Below are 21,251 nucleotides of genomic sequence, written 5' to 3'. Positions count from 1 at the left end.
TGGAGGGATTTTTCTCATCCACCACCAGTGTGCAGCATCCACCTGGATGACGCGACGGCAGCCTTTTTGCGCCAAACCGCACACCACACACCAGCTGATTGGAGGGGAGGAGACAGAGTGATGAAGCCAATTATGATATGGGGATGGTTGGGAGGCCATGATGGACAGGGGCTAGTGGGCAAATTTGGCCAGGATGCCGAGATTAAACCCCTACTCTTTTTCAAAGGACATCCTGAGATTTTTTTTTTAATGAACACAGAGAGTCAGGACCTCGGTTTTACGTCTCATCTGAAAGACGCACTCACTGAGCAGTATATAGTCCCCTTCATTATACTGGGGCGTTAGAACCCACACAAATTGTAGGTTGAGCGCCCCCTGCTGGCCTCACTAACACCACTTCCGGGAGCAACCTTGCTTTCCTATGTGGTCTTTCATCCAGGTACTGAGCGGGTGCAGCCTTGCTTAGCTTCAGTGGGTGACCATGTGAAAGTTGCAGAGAGCTAGCTGCTGGCTAAAATTGAAATAAATGAATACTGAAAACATGTTCCTATTAATGGCAAATCTAGAGAACCAACAGTTGCTTTATGTGCAAGAAAAGAAGTGCAAATATATGCTAATTAAAAGATAAAACCCTAAAAAAAAAATAGAAAAAAACTTAAGTTGATCTTGCATTTACACAGCTTCTGGCAGGAGCATTTGTTCTTTGCTGGGGTTCACACTGACATTTTTGTGAATGACATTTTGCATTGTCTACATGGTAATTGAATTTCAAAACACAAGACTGCTTATTACCTATTTTAAACATTCCATCTGGGTTCATAAAGAAATTATCCATTAAAAAAGGCCATTCTCTGATTGCGAAACAAATACACATTTGAGTGACTGAGATTCTTGAAAACTGAATTTTCTCCCAAAATTTGAAGCTTGATTATATAAATGTGCTACATAACAGCATATTAAAACATTAACTTTGATTGACAGCCCTGATTTTATTTATTAATTGTGTTTATAAATTAAACTTTATTACATTTTTTTACATTTCTGTTTAATTTCCTTTTGATCTGTATTGTTTCCTTTTGTATTCATTGTAAGAGCTGTTATTTATCAGTCAGTTGTACCAGAGAGAATGACAGGAGAGAAGCAGCACATTCTGAATCAGTGCAAAGGCGTAAATGGACCTGCGTCATCGTGACTTCACTGATGCGCTGCACTGATAGCTCTCCTCCATCTTGGCCTTGAGTCTGCCGTCTGCCCACAGGAGGAGGAGGAGGAGAGCTCAGACTGCAAAACACTTCTCAGATTTAGACTGTGTGTGCCCCCTAGCCTCTAAAATGATAGCTTCTTCTCATGCAGTCTCTCCTGTACAAAAACAAGCCTTTTTTTCGGTTATGTGTCCATATATCATTTGTTTGTCCTTTTGTTTGTCTCTCCATTTGTTGTTTAGTGTTTTGTTTGAGTCAGCTGTTTGTAAAGAGTGTCTGACACATCATATCCATTATACTCTCATGATGAACACCATCATGTTCATCAGGGGTAATGGAGAGTGAACAAACGTCACTGCTTGGCTGTTTTTAAAGAGACAGTACACCCAAAAATGAGAATTGTGCCATCATTTACTCACCCTAAAAACCAGTTTTAGTTTCTTTGTTGTGTTGATTACAAAAGAAGATATTTTGTAGAATGCTGGAAACCAGTAGCCATTGGCTTCCATAGTTTTTTTTTAACTGTGTATATCAATGGCTAACAGTTTCATAAATTCTTCAAATAATCTTCTCTCATACTCAAAATTTAAAATGTAAAGGTTTGGAACCACTTGGTTAGTAAATAATAAGCAAATTTTTCGGTGAACTGTATTTTTACCTAAAACTTCCATCAGGTAAAATTGGCCAACTGCTGTTTTTATATAGCTAAAATGTATTATCTCACTGCATTATCATACTGTCTTTTGTGTCCTCACAAACTAATGTCTAGAATGATAAAATGATTGTTTAGTCATCAACTTTGATCACTTATGATATAAACCCACCATCACTCATGGTATTTAGTGCCACTATCATCCATTTGGTATGCGTAAATCGGCTTATTTTAACCATTGTAACTGAAAGTGATTAATGGTATATTACAAGATGAAAGGCGTTGCTTAGGTACAGAGAATGAAAATAAACAAGTGCGGCAAAAATACAGAACATTTGACCTGCTGCTGCTTATTTATAAGTAAAAATGCTCTGTTTTAATATATGTTTTTAAAAGTAGTTAGATTATTTTAAATGTCCTATGAAATTAAAATGAAGTGTTTTAAATGTTTGTATCAGTATGTTAGACTTAAAGAGATGTATAAGCCAGTGTGCTCATAAAAAGGTGACAACTCGCTTTTAGAGGATATAAACATCAAAAGTTTGCTCTTTGTTATTTTAAAAAAGAATTTTAACAAGGACTTTTTTTAACAAAATAAATCTTCTGACCAATCAAATGCTCTATAGCAGTGGTTCTCAAACTGTGGTATGTGTACCACTAGTGTCATATGTACATGCAACATATATTTAAAAATGATAAAAAATGGTTCATATATGAATATGATGACATATAGCCTATATTTAGGAGGTCCAAGCAGCATTTTCAGGCTTTGATGAATAGGATACTATAGGTTAACACTTTAAATTTAAGTACATAAGATTTTTTTTACTTTTTAATAACAGTAGCCTACCATCTTTAATATACTTTTAAAAGCACATTTTAATTTAAACATTCACATTTTATTTTGTTTGTTTGCTTGTTTTTTATGCATAAGCACAGCAGTGTTAATGTTCAAACTATTTATAAGGTTTAAAGTGGCCGATAATAATAAATATTATTAATAATAGTAATTAATATGCCACGTTTTTAAACTGTGCAGAGCTGCAGCTGCTTAATTAGGCCTACTATGCTACTGTATTTCAACACTGGTCATATTGTGCTACTTAGAGGGACAATTTTTTTCTTAGGTGGTACTTGATGAAAAAAGTTTGAGAACCACTGCTCTATAGCAGAAATGCCCAAAGTAGGGCCTGTTGGCTAAAGTTGGTCCATCGTAACCTTTGATTTTTGGCCCACCATCCCATCTGAGAGGACAGTGAGAATAATGGAGAGGGTTTCTAATTTGATGTAACATTTTCTGTTAGTTTTATTGCTGAGCTACAAAAAAAGCAAACTGAAATTAAATGATTTAATTAAATGTTGTTAATGAATCAGATTTTTCTAAATCTAAATGCTGTCACTCGACAGATAGAAGACTATGCAGAAGCAAATCAAGGCAAAAACCAGTGTCATTCTGTTGTAAATGAGATTGTTTTGTTTTTACTGTAGTAAGTTATTAATGTACTGTAAAATGTACTGTATTGGTTAGTATAAAGCAAATTTTTATTGTCATTTTTAAAAAATAATTTAATAAATTAGAAATTTACCCATGACAACTACATTTATCATTTACCTACTTAACTTTGTTTATTGGCCCTTCATAAAAAAAAGTGTGGGCACCCTTGCTCTATAGTATCTGACATGTCCTGCCCCTTCAAGATGCTTCTCTTTTGATGTGCTTGATCTCAACCACTTTCACTGGGAGATCTGTGATTTAAAACGTCAAGATACTGGCTGTTTTTAAGAAGGGGAGGGGCTACTACAGTTAAGATTACGTCAAACATCCAATAAAGAAATACACATTTCAAAGCACGGGATCTTTAACAACAGGGTAGGAAAAATAGAAGACTTGCATAATCAATTGTGGTTTTTTTCTCTACATTTTAAAAGCAGCTCTGTGTCATTTGACCTTGAGAATTCTCTATACTAATGTTTAGTTTTTTTATCATGTTCTGAGTGTGTTTGCATGGTAGTGCTATAATTGTGGTTTGTTTTCCTCCAGAGCCTTCGTGTACCTGAGTAACCTGCTGTACCCTGTTCCTCTGGTGCATCGAGTCGCTGTAGTGACAGAGAAAGGAGATGTGCGAGGATTTCTGCGTGTGGGGGTCCAGGCCATCGCCGGTAAGCAAGGCTTTCTATTAGTGAATTCATTACGACACGACTCAGATTTAATTAAGCAGTGTTGATATCAGCCTGATGTGCTTTATCAACAAGACATCCTCCCTTGACGATAGTTTTCAACAGATCTGTGGCATGAGTTGGTTTTTATTTATTGATGTCTGTGTTTTTGTAGCGGATGAAGAGGCACCTGATTATGGGTCTGGTGTGCGTCAGTCAGGAACTGCTAAGATTTCCTTTGATAATGAGTATTTTAAAAAGGTAAGTCAGTCACTCAGGCATGATATTTTTTATTATTAGCAGGAGAATGTGAGAAAATATGTGCACACAAATGTATTTATACAGTTAACACTTTCCTGTAGAATCTACAGTTACTTACTGTAAATCATTTACAGCAAAATACTATATATATATACACATTTACAGCGCCATTCATCTTTCTGTATGTTTACAATATTGTATATCTTTACTGTAAAATAGTGATTTTCACTTTGCAACTTTAAGATACAGTAAAATACTGCAAAACTGTCTTACAGTAAAATTAAGTTCCTATCACAGTTAAATATTGTGTAATATACAACATATTTTAACAGTGCATATGCATACTCAGTTGAAGATCAAATTATCAGCCCTCCTGTGAAATTATAAATATTTTTATATACTCCCCATGTGATCAGAGTATTTGCTATTATATATATATTTTTTTTGTCTGGAGAAAATCTTATTTCTTTTAGTTTGGATGAAATAATGGCAGGTTATAAAACTAAGTATATACAACATTTAGGGTCAGTGTTAGTAGTAATATTCATTCCCTCATTCATTTTCTTTTCAGCTTAGTCCCTTTATTAATCATGTGTCACCACTGCGGAATGAACTACCAACTTATCCAGCATATGTTTTATGCAACGGATGCCCTTCTAGCTGCAACCCATCACTGAAAAACACCCATACACACTCATTCACACACAAATACTATAGACAATTTAGCTTACCCAATTCACCTATAGCGGATGTCTTTGGAGTTGTGGGGGAAACCAGAGCACCCGGAGGAGAAACACACGCCAACACGGGGAGAACATGCAAACTCCACACAGAAATGCCAACTGACAGCGCTACCCACTGCACCACCTTGCATAGTACTATTAGCCATTATTTTTTTCCAATGCCCTCAGAACAACCCACTGTTATCCAGTGATTTGTTTAATTAATCTAACTTGCCTAGTTAACCTAATTAACTCAGGTGATATTATGTGCACGTCATGATTTTGCTAAGTACGATCCGATTTTGTGATATGGGTTTAACATATATGTTGATTTTATTTATTTATTTATTTATTTTTTTTTTTTATTTTATCATTTTTGGTGGATTTTCAAATCTTTATTGAATAGAACAGCGTAGAGAATTGACATGGCAGGAAATCATTGGGAGCAGAGAGAGGGGAAGGAACTGCAAAGGAACTTGAGCCGAGATCGAACTCGGGTCGCTGTGAGCACCTTGGTGCTATATGTCAGTGCACTTAACCTCTATGCTATTGGTACCGACATGGTAATCCATGCCTATTCCCTACCCCTAACCCCAATCATAACTGTAAATTATTCACAAAATCAGAGGGGAATAATAGTTGCAAACAATCATGCAGAAGTGCATAAACCTAACCGTAAGCCTAAATTTAACATGAACGGTAAACACATCTCTTAATTATGATTGGCTAATTGGAATGTTGTTTCAGGAAAATGTCCTTCTTGTTGAAAACATGTTAGGGATATTCAGGGTCTGAATTATACTTTGATGATCAGGGTGGTCAACTTTTTCGATTATGCTATTTTGTGTAACATGCTTCAGTGAATCAAATAAAAGTTACATCTATTTTATTAATGCAACATATTTAATTGTTTTGTGGGATAGTTTGTGTATTCTGACCTACAATATCCTGTGATTAGCTATTTACTGTATGTTACTGTAGGTCAAACTATGCATTCATTTTACTTCACGTATAGACTATGACCCTACCCCTTCCCCTTGGCCCTTACAACCGACGGTTAAGAGGAGGGCTTCAAAATTTACCCATAAGAATTGGGACAGCACTAAAGCACCTGCACACGTCATCATATGTCATCTTGCTCATATCTCTTGCTTCATATGAGATCAGACGATCATGACTGCTGTAGTTACCCCAGTTATGTTATTTTTTGGTATTTATCTTCAGGAAGTCACTGAAGGCATATATTATGTTATCATAACGATCTAATGTGGCAATAAGACCGTAACTATACTGTGCATTTACACAGTGGCCATATTCATCAATGTAAACAGTCCAACAACAACATTAATAATATAGCACACACTGTAAAAGGCCATTCCCAGCCACTAGACATTACTGACAGTGTATTCGAGTGTCATCAAGTGTCAGAATGTTGTGGGACTGCTAAACAGGAGTTATGATTATGGATTATAGATCACGAAACTTAGCAGTTTTTATTTTAGCGTTTTTTATTTTTAATTTATTTTTTTTAAAGCATGACGGTAAAAACATGAACGCGGTTATGAATATATTAAATCATGTGTTTGTTTATTGTAAAAATTCGAAATAATAACAAAAAAAACACTAATTTGTGAATCTCCTTACTTCTGGGTGCAGCTGTGGCAGGTGTATTCTGGGAAATTTTCTTGCCCCTTGCTTTCGAGTGTGGTCCTGAAAAATCTTTATTCGAAGGGCTATTCACCCCTTCCCCTTAGCCCTAAGCCTTCAAGCTAAAGAAAATTGGGACACCCCTACCCCTTGGCGTGAACGTGCAAGTAAGGGGAAGGGCTAAGGGGTAGAATTGGGATTGGGTAGAAACAAACAAGAAAAGCTTAGATAAATTGACACTATTATGCATTCACTGTGGCTTAATCCACCATATGGATGGGCATGTGTATATTTATATTATCTATTATTTATTTCGTAATATTAGTATTTAAGATATTTAAGATTCATACATGTTTTCATGTCCTTCAAGGGGGGGTCAAGCATTAATTAGGGGGGTATTACTGTATGTACTGTCATCATAGCAGAGTCCTTTTCTCGTTATTGTTTGTCAAATTAGTTATTAAAACTTATGTTTAAAAGTGTGTTGAAACGCATCTCTCCTTTTAGAAGCACTTAGGAAATATTTGAAAAATAACAACATTTTTATAGGAGGGCTATAATTTTGCCTTTAACTGTATGTCTCTACTTATAAAACAAACAAAAAATGCTATGATTGAAAATTTTAAAACTGACCTTAACAATTTGCACAAGGTTTAAGTTGAGTTGAGGCATTTAGTTGATTGCTGCCTTTTTTATTTCCTTTCTTTACCCTTGTACATTTTCCCCATTCAGAATGACTTCACCTCAGTGGCCATGACCCGCTCTGGTCTCTCTCTGGAGGAGCTGCGCATTGTAGAAGGTCAAGGTCAGAGTTCAGAGGTCATTACGCCTTCAGAGGAGATGAACAGAATCAATGAAATGGGTGAGTGTGGATGCAACTAAACGTTCAGTCTGTCTGAAAGGAAATGCTTACACGCACAGACTATTCTGTTGTGTTGTGGTATGCAGCATTTGATTTACACTGCATCAGTGACCCGAAAGCTCTCAAACAAAACTGATCCTTTTGCAGGTTTTAACTGGTCAGTGAGAGTGGTACAGGGACCACTGAAACACATTTACAATGCTTATTAAAATGTGACAATGTCAAATAATTATCAACCTGGAGTGCGTTTTCTAAACAACAACATAACTCGCGGCTGAACTATCATAGTACGATGCATCGTTTGGGAAAAGAACGATGTAGTGACGAGTGTTTCCCAAAACCCATAGTTTCTCTGTCATAGATCCATCATTTGAACCACTTTAGTTATAATGTAAAGCGTCCATAACAATGCTCTAAACGGGGTGTAAACAACTTCTTTAGAGAAGAACCCCATAATTTCTTTGTTCAAATGATATAGTTTTACACGCACATACATTAAAAAAATATATGTAAATGGCACATTTAGTGATTATGTTTCCTTTACAAATATTATTGAGAACATTACATATTCTATTCTACAATATAAAATCACTTGCAAAAAGCTAATATGTATTCTAATATCATATATAAATCATATAAATAAATAAATTCATAAATAAATAATGAGGCTATTAAGAAATTAAATTTAATATTTATTATTTACTTGGTAATGGTCCTATTTTAATAATAATATTAAGAATTTTAGATGATGATGATGATTATTATTATTATTATTATTATAATTATTATAACTTATTCAAGCATATATTTTACGCAGCAGATGCAATCCATCACTGGGAAAACACCCATACACTGTCATTCACACACATACACTTCGGCCAAATTACCTTACCCAATTCACCTATAGCGCATGTATTTGGACTCGTGGGGGAAACCCACGCCAACATGGGGAGAACATGCAAACTTCACACAGAAATTCTAACTGACCCAGCCGAGGCTCAACACAGCCAACTTCTTGCTGTGAGGCGACAGCGCTACCCACTGTGCCACTGCACCGCCCGCATAGTTTATTAGAAAATTTTTAATAATTAATAAATTATTAGTTTTATTTAATCATTTGTTCAGTAGAAATGGGTTTGGGGATATTTTAAGGGATTAGATGGCTCTACGCAGTAAAACTCACAGGAGCATCCCATCAAAGCCAACATCTAGAATAATAACAACTGTACCTATGTAGTGAAATATTGATAAAAAATCATCTAAACCTGTGTATATTCTTAACTCGTGTGTTTTTTTGTCTAAAAGACCTAAAGCTGGGGAACGTGGACACAAAACTGGGAGACGGTTTGGCCGAGCATCTGGAAGTGGGCAGCATTTTCACTTTCCGCGTCACCGTTCTGCAGGCAAGCGGCATCCCGGCCGAATACGCAGACATCTTCTGCCAGTTCAAGTGAGTCAGCCTGTCGCCATCGCAACCGCTTCACTGCTCTTTATTCACGCACACACACACAAACGCAGAGTCACGCTTCTCTCTGTAATCCTGTCTCCTGCTGCCAACAGTTTCCTCCACCGTCACGATGAGGCGTTCAGCACTGAGCCTCTGAAGAACACTGGCAGAGGAGCCCCGCTGGGCTTTTACCACGTACAGAATGTAAGTGCTGAAAACAGACACTGAGATGCCTTGATGGAATAACCGGCCCTGAGCTGTTAATAGAGACTCTTCATTGACATATTTTACTAGGCTAAATGTGTATACAGTTGAAGTCAGAATTATTAGCCCCACTGTTTAATTTTTCCCTCAAATTCTGTTTAACAGAGGGAAGATTTTCTCAACATATTTCTAAACATAATAGTTTTAATAACTCATTTCTAATGACTGTTTTCTTTTATCTTTGCCATGATGACAGTAAATAATATTTGACTAGATATTTTTCAAGACACTTCTATACAGCTTAAAGTGACATTTAAAGGCCTAACTAGGTTAATTAGGTTAACTAGGCAGATTTGGTTAATTAGGCCTGTTATTGTATAACGATGGTTTGTTCTACAAACAATCAGAAAAAAATAGCTTAAAGGGGCTAAAAATTTTGTCCCTAAAATGGCTTTTAAAAAATTAAAAACTGCTTTTATTTTAGCCAGAATAAAACAAATAAGACTTTATTCAGAAGAAAAATATTATCAGACATACTGTAAAAATTTCCTTGCTCTGTTACGTATCATTTGGGAAATATTTAAAAAGAAGAAAAGTCAAAAGGAAAAATCAAAAGGGGGCTAATAATTCTGACTTCAACTGTATATGTCAATGTTTTATTTATTTAAATTATTTATTTATTTATTTAGTTATTTATTTGTATAAAATAGCAAAAAAAAGGTGTTATGCTTTCATGTTCATTGCATTTTCTGTAGTGTTTTAGTAAATACTAAAATAATCCAGAATTTTTATCGCAACAAATGAAAACATTTATTATCATATTTTTATCCATATTCATATTAATTTATTAGCATATTTGTTATTTGTTTTCAGATTCATTTATCATGTTTGTTATTCAGTTTTATATTCATTTATTTTCAAGTTTTTTTCATTTGTTAAATTTTTTTTTGTAAAAAAGCAAACACTATATCAGTACAAATAGTTACATTTGATTATCTTTGTTGTTGCTTTTTCACAAAAGAGAAGAAAAAGACTAATAATAACAAAGGGAAAAAAGCTAAAAAATAATAATGATAATATTAATAAAATGGGAAAAGAAAAATGGAAAAAAGAGTAATAAAAATGTACAGAAAATTACAACCAACTATCACAATTAAATGTTTAAGTACATTGTCAATGCTGAAAGTAAATATTTACAATTAAACGATATAAAATAGTAATAGTTAAAAACAAACAAAAATAAATACATTAAAAATAAATAAATAAAATAGAAGGAGAGTGCATCTATTAAATGGAAGGCAAAAACTTAAGAGAGTTAAAATAAGTTATAAAACATTGCCATTTTTTAAAGAAATTAGTTTTCCCAGTGCATCTAACCTTTTCCAACTTTAGAAAATGCATGGTATCTACAAACCATTGGGATGTAGTTGGAGGCTTATTTGATTTCCAGTGCAGCAGAATATGATGCCTACCTAATAATGAGGTAAAAGCCAAAACAACAAGTTGTTTAGAATTGAACTGGGACCAAATCTTTGGAACCCCAAAAATGGCAACATCATGGGATGGGTCTATATTTACCTGCAACACCTTAGACATAATTGTAAAATAATTAATCCAATAATTCTGTAACAGAAGGCACATCATATTCATTATTTATCATATTTGTTATTCATTTTCTGGAAAATAAAATCTAAATTATAAAAACAATATTTGCATAATTGATTTGGATACAATATTGTACATGTTCTTACAGGCAATACAGGAAATGTGAATGTTTTTGTGGATTTATTTTTTCACTTTTCTTATCCAGATCTCAGTGGAGGTGACAGAGTCCTTCATTGAGTACATAAAGACCAAGCCAATTGTATTTGAAGTGTTTGGCCATTACCAGCAACACCCACTGCACATTCATGGACAGGATGTGGTCAGGTAACATCCTGCTATCAGTGTTGTCCAGTGTTACAGATTTGATCAACTTTATCATGCATGTCACAAAATATTTTTTGTTTTAGTCATATTTTTATTTATATAATATTATAGTATGTAGTAATATTTTAAATTAGATTTTTTTGTCATATTCTATTGATGTCATTTTTTTACTTAAATTTACATTTTCATTTTATGAATTATCATATACTGTTTTACTTTTATTTCTTGTTCAGTTTATTTGAATACCATTAGACAAAATTTTTATAAGGAGAGTACTTTGGATATTTTTTTAAAAAGTACCACCAGGAGAAATCTTAAATTATTTATCAAAAATTGAACTGAAAAATCATATTTAACCTTAAATATTTATTTATATTTTATATATCTGTCTAAGTAACTTTTTATTGTAATATGAATTTGTTTTTATCATGTAATATTTTGTTGTATATCCAGTTTGCCATGAAATAACCATAAGTTGCTAATGTGGCAATAAATAAATAATAAATAAATACATTTTTGTTTCAGTTTTAGTGATTTTAAACCTATTTATTTCAGGTAGTTGCTATGGGATCAATTCTAATTTTGACATTTTAATCTAATATACGTTTTATTTCAAATGAATTGCAGTTATGGGAATAAAATTATAGTTTAATTTATAGTATACAACATGAATACCACATTGTCCTTTATATTACTCTGTTTTGCCCGGTAAATAACCATTGTTGCTGATCCAAGTCTAATAACAAATGACTTTAAAATGTAAAACTGTCCACAACTGTCTGTGTTTATTTCTGCTCTTCTAGTCTCTATTATATATATATATATATATATATATATATATATATATATATATATATATATATATGTGTGTGTGTGTGTGTGTGTGTGTGTGTGTGTGTGTGTGTGTGTGTGTGTGTGTGTGTGTGTGTGTGTGTGTGTGTGTGTGTGTGTTTTCTTCATTTTGTTATCAACATCAGATGCTGTTGATGGAGCTTGATTTTAACCTGGAATATTCCTTTAAATTGTTACAACTGATCTACTAATAAAATAAATAATTGAACAGAACTATTTTAGGTTGCTCTACAGCCAATCTTAAATCTTGTAAATATAAAAAAGGCATAACATGAAAAGTTTCCACAATCCTAATTAATCCTAATGATGTGGCTCTGCCCTTTTCTATGTCTGACTTAATTTATCTGCTTCTCTCTTTTAGCCCTTCTCAGCCTTCCAGAAAGTACTATCCTCCACCAATGCCTCTGTCTAAACCAGGTATAATCACATCTTCATTCATCTTAATCAAGGACATTACATGTTCATTAAGTCAGTTTCATGGGTCTCACATTTGCACAAGTCACAATAAAGTAGATTCCTTGAAAAATCATAGCCCGGAGCAAATACATGCTCCTTTATCTCCCCTCTATTACGAGTGTAATTCATTACATGATTCATTAAACAAGGAATAATCTCGGGCTCTTTTGTCTGGTATGTTATCTCTTCTCCAAAAAAAAAAAAAAACCCTCCGGATCATATTATGTGTCCAGTCAGTTTGAGAGACGCAGCTGTCAGACGCTCCTGTTTCTTTGATGGAGGACAAATATCTCCTTTGCACCCCAAAAATAAAAGAAAGGCTGCTGCGGCCTTGAAGTGTCATCCATCCTGACGCTGTATTGATGTTCAGGCTGAGCTGTCAGTCTTTTATATGGCGATATGAATCTGGAGGTGCTACAGCTCAGTTGGAGATAATTGAAAAAGCTGTAGCGCTTTGGGGGATTTATAGATTGTAGATGCAGAGTCGTACATAAACAACCTCATTCATAGAGAGTCTCCAGCTTACATTCAGGCATGTATTTAGAAAACATTTTTATATTTTTAAATTCATGTAGTGAAACTATACATGCATATGTTTTAGCATATTTTTTTGTGTGTGTGTGTGTGCGCGTGTGTGATAATAATTAATTTTGATTGATCAATTACAACATTTCAAGGTATGTTATTGCCAGATAACAACTGCAGGCTCACCTGGATATTATGAATCACCTTGACTGTTGACTAATATGTTTATTTATGTTTATCTGTCGTGCTATTGTTCTTGATTGTTTGATGCCATCTTAAACTATTATAATTATTTAACTTAGTTAAGCTATTATAATCAAAGTTTTGTCTAATAGTTTGATTTTGTATAAAGTAGCCGAGTAATAAGTGGGATAATTTACATCCAGGTGGTTGTTTTCATAGAATAAGGCCCTTTAGTCCTGTCAAGATTTATTCTGCGATATCAACCGCCATTATCTCTAACTTAATATTAAAATGATATAATACAATGGGTATATAATTATGATTCCATCCATCCATCCATTATTATTTACTTATCTGGGGCCGGGTTGTGGGAATATAAGTATAATTTAAATATATTATATTTTACATTTAAAGTTGTTGCCATTGTCTATATATTATGTATTTTCTATATATAAATTTTATCTATATATAAACATTTTGTTTACTATTATCTTTTACTTTACCATAGAAATATGAATTAAATATTTTAATTATTTTAATAATTTAATTAACTTTTTAAAATAAAAATTACAATTACATTTTTAGTTTAGAATACGATATTATTATATACTAATGAAAAATGTATATACTGTACATGTGACCCTGGACCACAAAACCAGTCTAAAATGTCAATACATCACTAATAAAAAAGTTTTACGTTGATGTATGGTGTTTTAGAATAGGACAAGATCTGACCAAGATACAGTTGGAAACTGAGGGTTCAAACAAATAAAATATTTAGCAAAATCGTCTTTAAATTTGTCCAAAAATAGGTTCTTAGCAATGCATATTACTAAGTAAAAATAGAGTTTTTGCATGAATAGTACAACGTAAGACTTTTTTGGTTTTGTGGTCCAGGGTCATGTGTGTGTATATATATATATATATATATATATATATATATATATATATATATATATATATATATATATATATATAACTATTATTAGTTTTAACAACTTATTTCTAATAACTGATTTATTTTATCTTCATCATAATATTTTACTAGATATTTTCAAGATACTAGTATTCAGCTTAAAGTGCGATTTAAAGGCTTAACTAGGTTAATTAGGCAAATCATGGTATAATCATGGTTTGTTCTGTTGACAATGAGATGGCTTATAATATTGACCTTAAAAATGATTATTTTAGTATGAAAAAATGCTTTTATTCTAGTCAAAATAAAACAAATAATAATATCTCCAGAAGAAAAAAAGCATTATGGTAAAAACTGTGACAAATTCCTTGCTTTGTTAAACATCATTTGGAAAATATTTGAAAAATAAAAAAAAAATTGTTACAATAAATGTACAATCTAATTTGTTGAGGTCCCTATAACTCAGTCCTTTCCATATCTTTCACTTGTAACTCCATTTTTGTCTTTTTCATTTCACCCCTCCTGGCTCTGCCCGCTCAGATCACGCTCGTAAGATTGAGCTTATCCGTTACCTGATGAGCGGGTATGTTCATGGTCAGGTGTTGGACACATTGTCAGAGCATGCCAACGCTTTGGCCTCCACCGCCGTGGCCAGTCTGGAGGAAGGGGCAGATGAGCTGTGCCACTTCCCCTTCCTCCCCATACCCAACTGCCCCGTCTTCAGAGTGCCCCGACACGACGGTTGGTTCAGAGTAGATCAGATCAGCTCTGTGCTGTGTTTTAATGTACCGTGACCCCAATGACACAATCCCAGTAGATGTTCCTTTAAATATAGAGAATCCCCATCTCAACGACAAGCATTAAAAGCTTTTTCTTCCATGAGCTGCTTTGTGTCATCTCCCCTCTTTGGTGTAGACAGCAATGACAGTTAGTGCTACTTTAAAGCTGTAGTGCTAATTAAATCACGTTAGGTGTTTTCCTGCTAGCTTCCCTCGACAGGTTTGTTTTTCTTCTTCATTCTTAAGCAAAACAATTCCTTTCCAGTTGTGTTGTAGAAATACAGTGGAGAGTGAGTCACAGTTTTCCAGCACATCAGGCTGTATTGATTTTCCTGATGTGGTGTACAGTTTCTAGTGGCCCATTTTCCAAAGTCTACATAATGACCCTCCTTAGAGCTGATGCTTTGTGTTTGCTCACATTATGCGACTCATGCTCATATTGTTCATCTGCCGTGTTCAGCATTTTACATTGGATATTTATAAAACCTGGCCTTTTTAGTCCAGCAATTAGGCTTCTCGACCATATGGTGCCCTATTAATATTCCACTTTCATTGCAGTGCCAGCCACCAAACTGAACACCATCACCAAGTCCAACCTGGGTCAGTGTGTGAGCAAGTACGACTTGCTGGCCTGGTTTGAGATCAGCGAACTGGAGCCCACTGGAGAGTAAGTCTACTTTAGGTTATATCTACACACAGAATTTCTGGTTCAAACATGTTTTTTACTCAAGCCCGAGCAGTAAGTAACATCTCAAAGAAATTCTTCATGTAAGTTGTGCTGTTTTTGTAGGTATATTCCAGCAGTAGTGGATCATACAGGAGGTCTTCCCTGTCATGGCACATACCTGCTGCACCAGGTACCTATTTTTTCTTTACATGCTTTAATTTATAGGATGTAATAATGGGTGTTATAATGGTTCAATAGAATAGAAGATTGATGGAGAGAATGGTGGATACAATTTACCCAAAAACGATGGGTGCAAAGGTGGAAAGACATATGGAGGATGGATGGATGGATGGATGAATGGGTGGATGGATGGATGAAAAGACAATAAATGGATGGAATAATTTAATGATGAATGGATGTACCAATATATTGATGGATAGAGTCGATATTGATATTGATAGATTGGATGGATTTAGGGAACAATATATTAATAAATAGAATGCTGGATGGATGATAAATGGATGGGACAATATATTTATGGATAGATTGATGGATGGATGGATGGATGGATGAATGGATTAAGGGAAAGATATAAAAATAAATATAAAGTTTGATGGATGATGAATGGATGGAACAATATATTGATTGGATGGATGGGTGGTTGGATGGAAAGATATTAATAGATTGGATGGAGGAAACAATAAATTAATATGTAGAATGATAAATGGATGATGAATTGATGGAACAATATATTGATTGATGGATGGATGGATGGATGGATGGATGGATGGATTGAAAGATATTGATTGATTGGATGGATGGATAGATGGAGGGAAAGATATAATGATGGATGGATTATGAATAGATGAAACAATAGATGGATGGATGGATGGATGGATGGATGGATGGATGGATGGATGGATGGATGGAAAGATATTGATAGATTAGATGGATGGAGGGAAAGATATGAATGATGATAAATGATGAATGGATAGAACAATATATTGGTGGATGGATGGAAAGATATATCGATGGATGGATAGAAAGATATTGGATAATATGGATGGATGGAAAGACTACAATGAATAAGTGGAATGGATGAACCAATATACTCTATTAATGGATGGAATTATTTTTTGATTAATGGATGGACGGATGAAAAAATATATATGTATATGGATGGATGGATGGATAAATGGATGGATGGATGGATGGATGGATGAAAATATATTAATAGAATGGATGGATTGAGGGAAACATATAGTAATATATAGAATGATGGATGGATATTGAATGGATGGAACAATATATTGACGGATGGATGGATAGAGGGATTGATAGATGGAAATACACTGATAGATTGGATTGATGGGGAAAAGCTATAAATATATAGAATGATGGATAGATGAAAGGATTGTTGGAACATTATATTGATGGATGAATGGAAATATATTTTATAAGATGGAAGGATAATGGAAAAATAGATGCAATTCTAATTGCATTTGAATATTAAATTCTGTTATCGATGCATTAAATGTTGATAGATTTGTTCATTGCTTTGCTGCATGACTTTTCTGTCTCTCCTTTCGATGAATATTAAATTCTCTCTGCAGTTGCAGTCAGTAAATCTGTAGTTTAGCCAAAGGATCATGTTCAGTGTCCTCATCCAAGGACATATAAATGATTCAAATTTAGATGGCTTTGAGTAAACCTGTGTGCGGTTTGTGTTTTCAGGGCATCCAGCGCAGAATAACAGTGACTCTGATCCATGAGAAGGGAAGTGAGCTGCACTGGAAGGACGTCCGAGAGCTGGTGGTCGGTCAGTACACATTCCAACTGCTGTTAGCCAGACATATAACAATATTTAACAAGTCAGTTTATCACTATAATAAACATACACAATGTTGATGTATCGTGGGCACTTTATGAATAGTAATAATTGTTTTTTAGAATATTCAGGTTGTATTTGCAGTGGTCTTCATAACAGTGACAATTAGGTCCGAAATTTTGAAACATTTTCACGTGCTAATGGCGTACAACATTCTGAAATATAATAATAATAATAATAATAGACTGAAAATTCTGTCACAATTTAAAAGGATATTGTAAGTTGTTAACACCGCTCCAATAAGTTACATGAAATAAACTAAACTACAAAAGCTTCAATTAATTTTAGTTGATGGTACTTTCTTAGTTAATTCCTAATATTGTGTTAAAATTGTGGTCATAATCCTAAATAATGGAGTAATTAACTAGTAAAATTCAATAGTTTTTTTATTTTACCAATATGAATAGTAATTAATCAGTTTTTTTTTCACACTGTTGATTTTAATGCATTAACTAATGTTTACTAACTAACTGTAAAGTGCTACCTATTGTACTTTATTATCCTTTTGCATTTTGTTTTAGTTGAAACGTTTGTTTACTCTGAGCGTGTATATACAATAATGCAATGCACTGAAGAATTTTTTTTGTTATCAGACTGGTTAAAGTAACCCTTTTCTGCTTGGTTAAGTACTAGTATTGTCAAAAATGTTGACAAATGTTGATACTGAAGTATTTAAAATGATTCAGTTTTCCTTTTGTTTACTATCGATACTGGCAATAACAGTAGTCTGACTTTTCACCAGCATGGAAATAATAATTAATAATAATAATAAGATTTTAAATAACATGATATAAAAAATAACATGATAAAATAAGTAATTTATTGTTTTTTGGACTTAAGGACTGCTGACGTGCCTGATATAAGTTATATGGTGTTGTTATTGTTTTTTTTACCAGCTTATTACTTAATTTGCATACTTTTGATGTTACAGAATTTGATTCCACGGTATTGAAAATTGGTATCGAATATTGATATTTTTCAAGGTATCGAAGTTTGAATTTCCTGTATTGATGACAACATCAGTCAGTATTTTACCGTGATAAAAGCTTCAGCAGTTAATCGCAACAAGAAAATTGAATATCTGCATTAAGAGCTTTTTCTAAAACCTATTATAAGGGCACAACCATCACTGACATTGTGTGTGTGTTTTGTAGGTCGAATCAGGAATAAGCCAGAAGTGGATGATTCAGCCGCAGACGCCGTCCTGTCTCTCAACATCATCTCAGCTAAAAACCTCAAATCCTCCCACAACTCCAGCAGGTACATCTCGTTCTCGTTCACCTTCCAAAATCTAACATCAGCACCTTCCTCGAATAAAGGGTCTATTAAATCATGTATGAACCTCAATTTCTGTATCAGAAGCAGCTTGTCTGTTTTTAAACAGAAAAAAAGGTCTGCAAACACACTGTGCTCTCTCTCTAATGCAAATGCTTGAAGTGAACTGCTTCTGATTCAGGAGAGTGTGTTGAACATGAGTCACTGCTGCCGTCAGTAAAACACAAGCAATCCTGCAGGAGCAACAGAGACACCTTGTGGACTACAGACAAAATCTATATTTAATATACTCTAAATGTGCATGATGTGTTTTTTGGTTGCACTTTACAATGAGGTTTCATTAGTTAATGCTAGTTAATCTATTTAATGGCGTGAACTAATAATGAACAATCGTAGTTGAACATTTGCTAATACATTATTACAATCCAACTTCATGCTTGTTGACATTAGTTAATGCACTGCGAGTTAATATGAACAACGAACAACTTAATTTTCATTAACTAAAGTTAACTAAGACGATACGTACTGTAATAAAAGTATTGTTCATTCTTTGATCATGTTAGTTAATATGTTAACTAATACAACCTTATTGTAAAGTGCTTATTTTATTCTCTTGTTTGTTGGTTTATTTCCTTTGCCTGTTTTTTCTGAATGCTGCTTTCAGTCTTTTTGATTATTTGTGTTGCCTGACTGTTTCTGCTTGTTTTGTCTCTCTTTTGTTCTGGTTTTTCTTCCTGCTGCGGTTGGACTCTTGGTTTTGCTCAGCCTTTGTATTGATAGCGATATTTCTAGGTATCAGAAGCTCTTGCTCATAAAGCATTTTTACGTTAAAAGTGCTTTATGGCTCATTTGTGATCTGTAGGTGTAACAGTAGCAGACTTGTGCTTTTGTGTCTGTGTTTTTTCTGCTTCTCTCTTTACTCATTCTACATTGAAAAAATTACATTGAAGTATTGGTACATGCAAAATCAATCTATACTAGACATTTAAATGATGTTTTAATCTGATAATATATTAAGCATTAAACATTACATACATTATTAAACCTTATGTACTGTTGGGGATGTCTTTATCAACTCTGGGGTGAATATGTCTTAATTTGGCCATAACTTTTTCTCTGTTTAAGCTAGCAGATTTTTTTCTATGACAACTTATTTGGACACATTTTGAGAAGATGGTTTGAATAAAAAAAAAATAATGACAATACATTATTATTGTTCATTTTTATAAATATAAAAATTATATATATATATATATATATATATATATATATATATATATATATATATATATAAATATATATATATATACATTTTTTTTTTTAAAGTAGCTGCTTCAGATAATTTCTCACTTTCATTGTTTAATTAAAAACTAAAAAAACTAAAATAGAAAACTAAAATATACAGATGTGCCTTTATAAAAGCTACATTTAAAAATAAAATACTAAAAATGTGCTAAAATATATATTGAATAAAACAATTTTAGAAAATATAAAATTTCTAATAATAACAATAACAATTGAATACAAGATATGCGTATGTGTATCTGTATGCCATTGTAAGTGTGAAATGAAGGCGAGAGAGGAGGATGAGTCACCTGCATCAGTCTTTCTCTCCACGTGTCTGTTCATATAAACACTGTAGACCCGAGTCTCACACACACACACACACACACACACACAGATGGTCTGCTTCAAGCTCACATACATCACTAATGCAGCACCTGACAGCTGTAGTGTCGTGTTCATCACTGTGACTCCAGCACATCAACACACTGTTTAGACAGAGAACCATTACACCTCTGCCTGTCCATTGTAGCACATCCGCTAGCTCAACGTTATTTACTCTAGTATATAGACTAGTGCTTACACAACTGCACTGTCATATGTGGAGTTTGCAGTCAACATGAAATCAAGATCAAGTCTTTTTACTTTCCTAATATAGAATTATTTGTCATGCGTTAAGTATGGAGGTAAAATGAATTGAATTTTGGTCAAATTATGTAAATTATTGTTCATAACGTTTGGTGATTTCTGAAAGCTTTTCAAGTAAGACTCACTGAGACTGTTTTAGTTCATAAAAAATAGTCCAATCAAATAGTATTACTATTATTCAAAAGATTAGTTTGTTTTATATCTTAAAATGCAGTCGGGTAAAGCTGAATTTCAGCTGCCTTTACTTCAGTCTTCAGTGAATTATTTATTTATTTATTTTTAAATATGCTGATTTGATCATTAAGAAACATTTTTATATTTTGTTTTAATGTTAAAAATAGACACTGCTGCTGTTTAAAATTGTTGTAGAAACAGAATTATAGATTCACTAAATTATAATTAAGTGAAAAAGCAGCAAAAACTACATAAAAACAAATATAAAGCATATCTATAGTATCTGTTTTTCATAGACCAAACTACAAAATTAATAATCATTCATAACAATATAAAAAATTAAATATTTAGAACAAACTTGCATAAAAAATGTTTTAAATTTATATGAAATATTTATTAAAAACGCTAAACAGCTCAAACTTTTTGAACAGTAGTGTAATAAACAATGCTACTCTCTATGATCTTGTTGGATGACTATAGTGCTCAGCATAATTGAGAACACTCCATTTTGAAAATTAGTA

General features: G+C 33.4%; 1 protein-coding gene across 32 annotated transcripts in view; it reads left to right on the top strand.

Annotated features, from left to right (window-relative positions):
- The window catches only part of kif1b (kinesin family member 1B), a 112,855-nt gene that overhangs the window by 79,132 nt on the left and 12,472 nt on the right, over nucleotides 1–21,251 (top strand). For 15 of the 32 annotated variants that reach the window (XM_087305319.1, XM_087305310.1, XM_087305302.1 and 12 more), the window contains 12 exons: nucleotides 3,896–4,014; nucleotides 4,187–4,272; nucleotides 7,374–7,503; nucleotides 8,809–8,953; nucleotides 9,064–9,154; nucleotides 10,965–11,083; nucleotides 12,297–12,352; nucleotides 15,353–15,461; nucleotides 15,585–15,651; nucleotides 17,196–17,280; nucleotides 18,504–18,609; nucleotides 19,390–19,416. In XM_087305319.1, the coding sequence (XP_087161445.1) occupies nucleotides 3,896–4,014; nucleotides 4,187–4,272; nucleotides 7,374–7,503; nucleotides 8,809–8,953; nucleotides 9,064–9,154; nucleotides 10,965–11,083; nucleotides 12,297–12,352; nucleotides 15,353–15,461; nucleotides 15,585–15,651; nucleotides 17,196–17,280; nucleotides 18,504–18,609; nucleotides 19,390–19,416 (1,140 nt within the window). 32 annotated transcript variants of the gene reach the window in all.

This window comes from Danio rerio, chromosome 23 (assembly GCF_052040795.2).
Source record: "Danio rerio strain M-AB ecotype USA chromosome 23, GRCz13ab, whole genome shotgun sequence".
In the NCBI taxonomy this organism is placed as follows: domain Eukaryota; kingdom Metazoa; phylum Chordata; class Actinopteri; order Cypriniformes; family Danionidae; genus Danio; species Danio rerio.
Note: the sequence above shows the minus strand (reverse complement) of the source record. Positions and strands in the feature narration are given on the sequence as shown.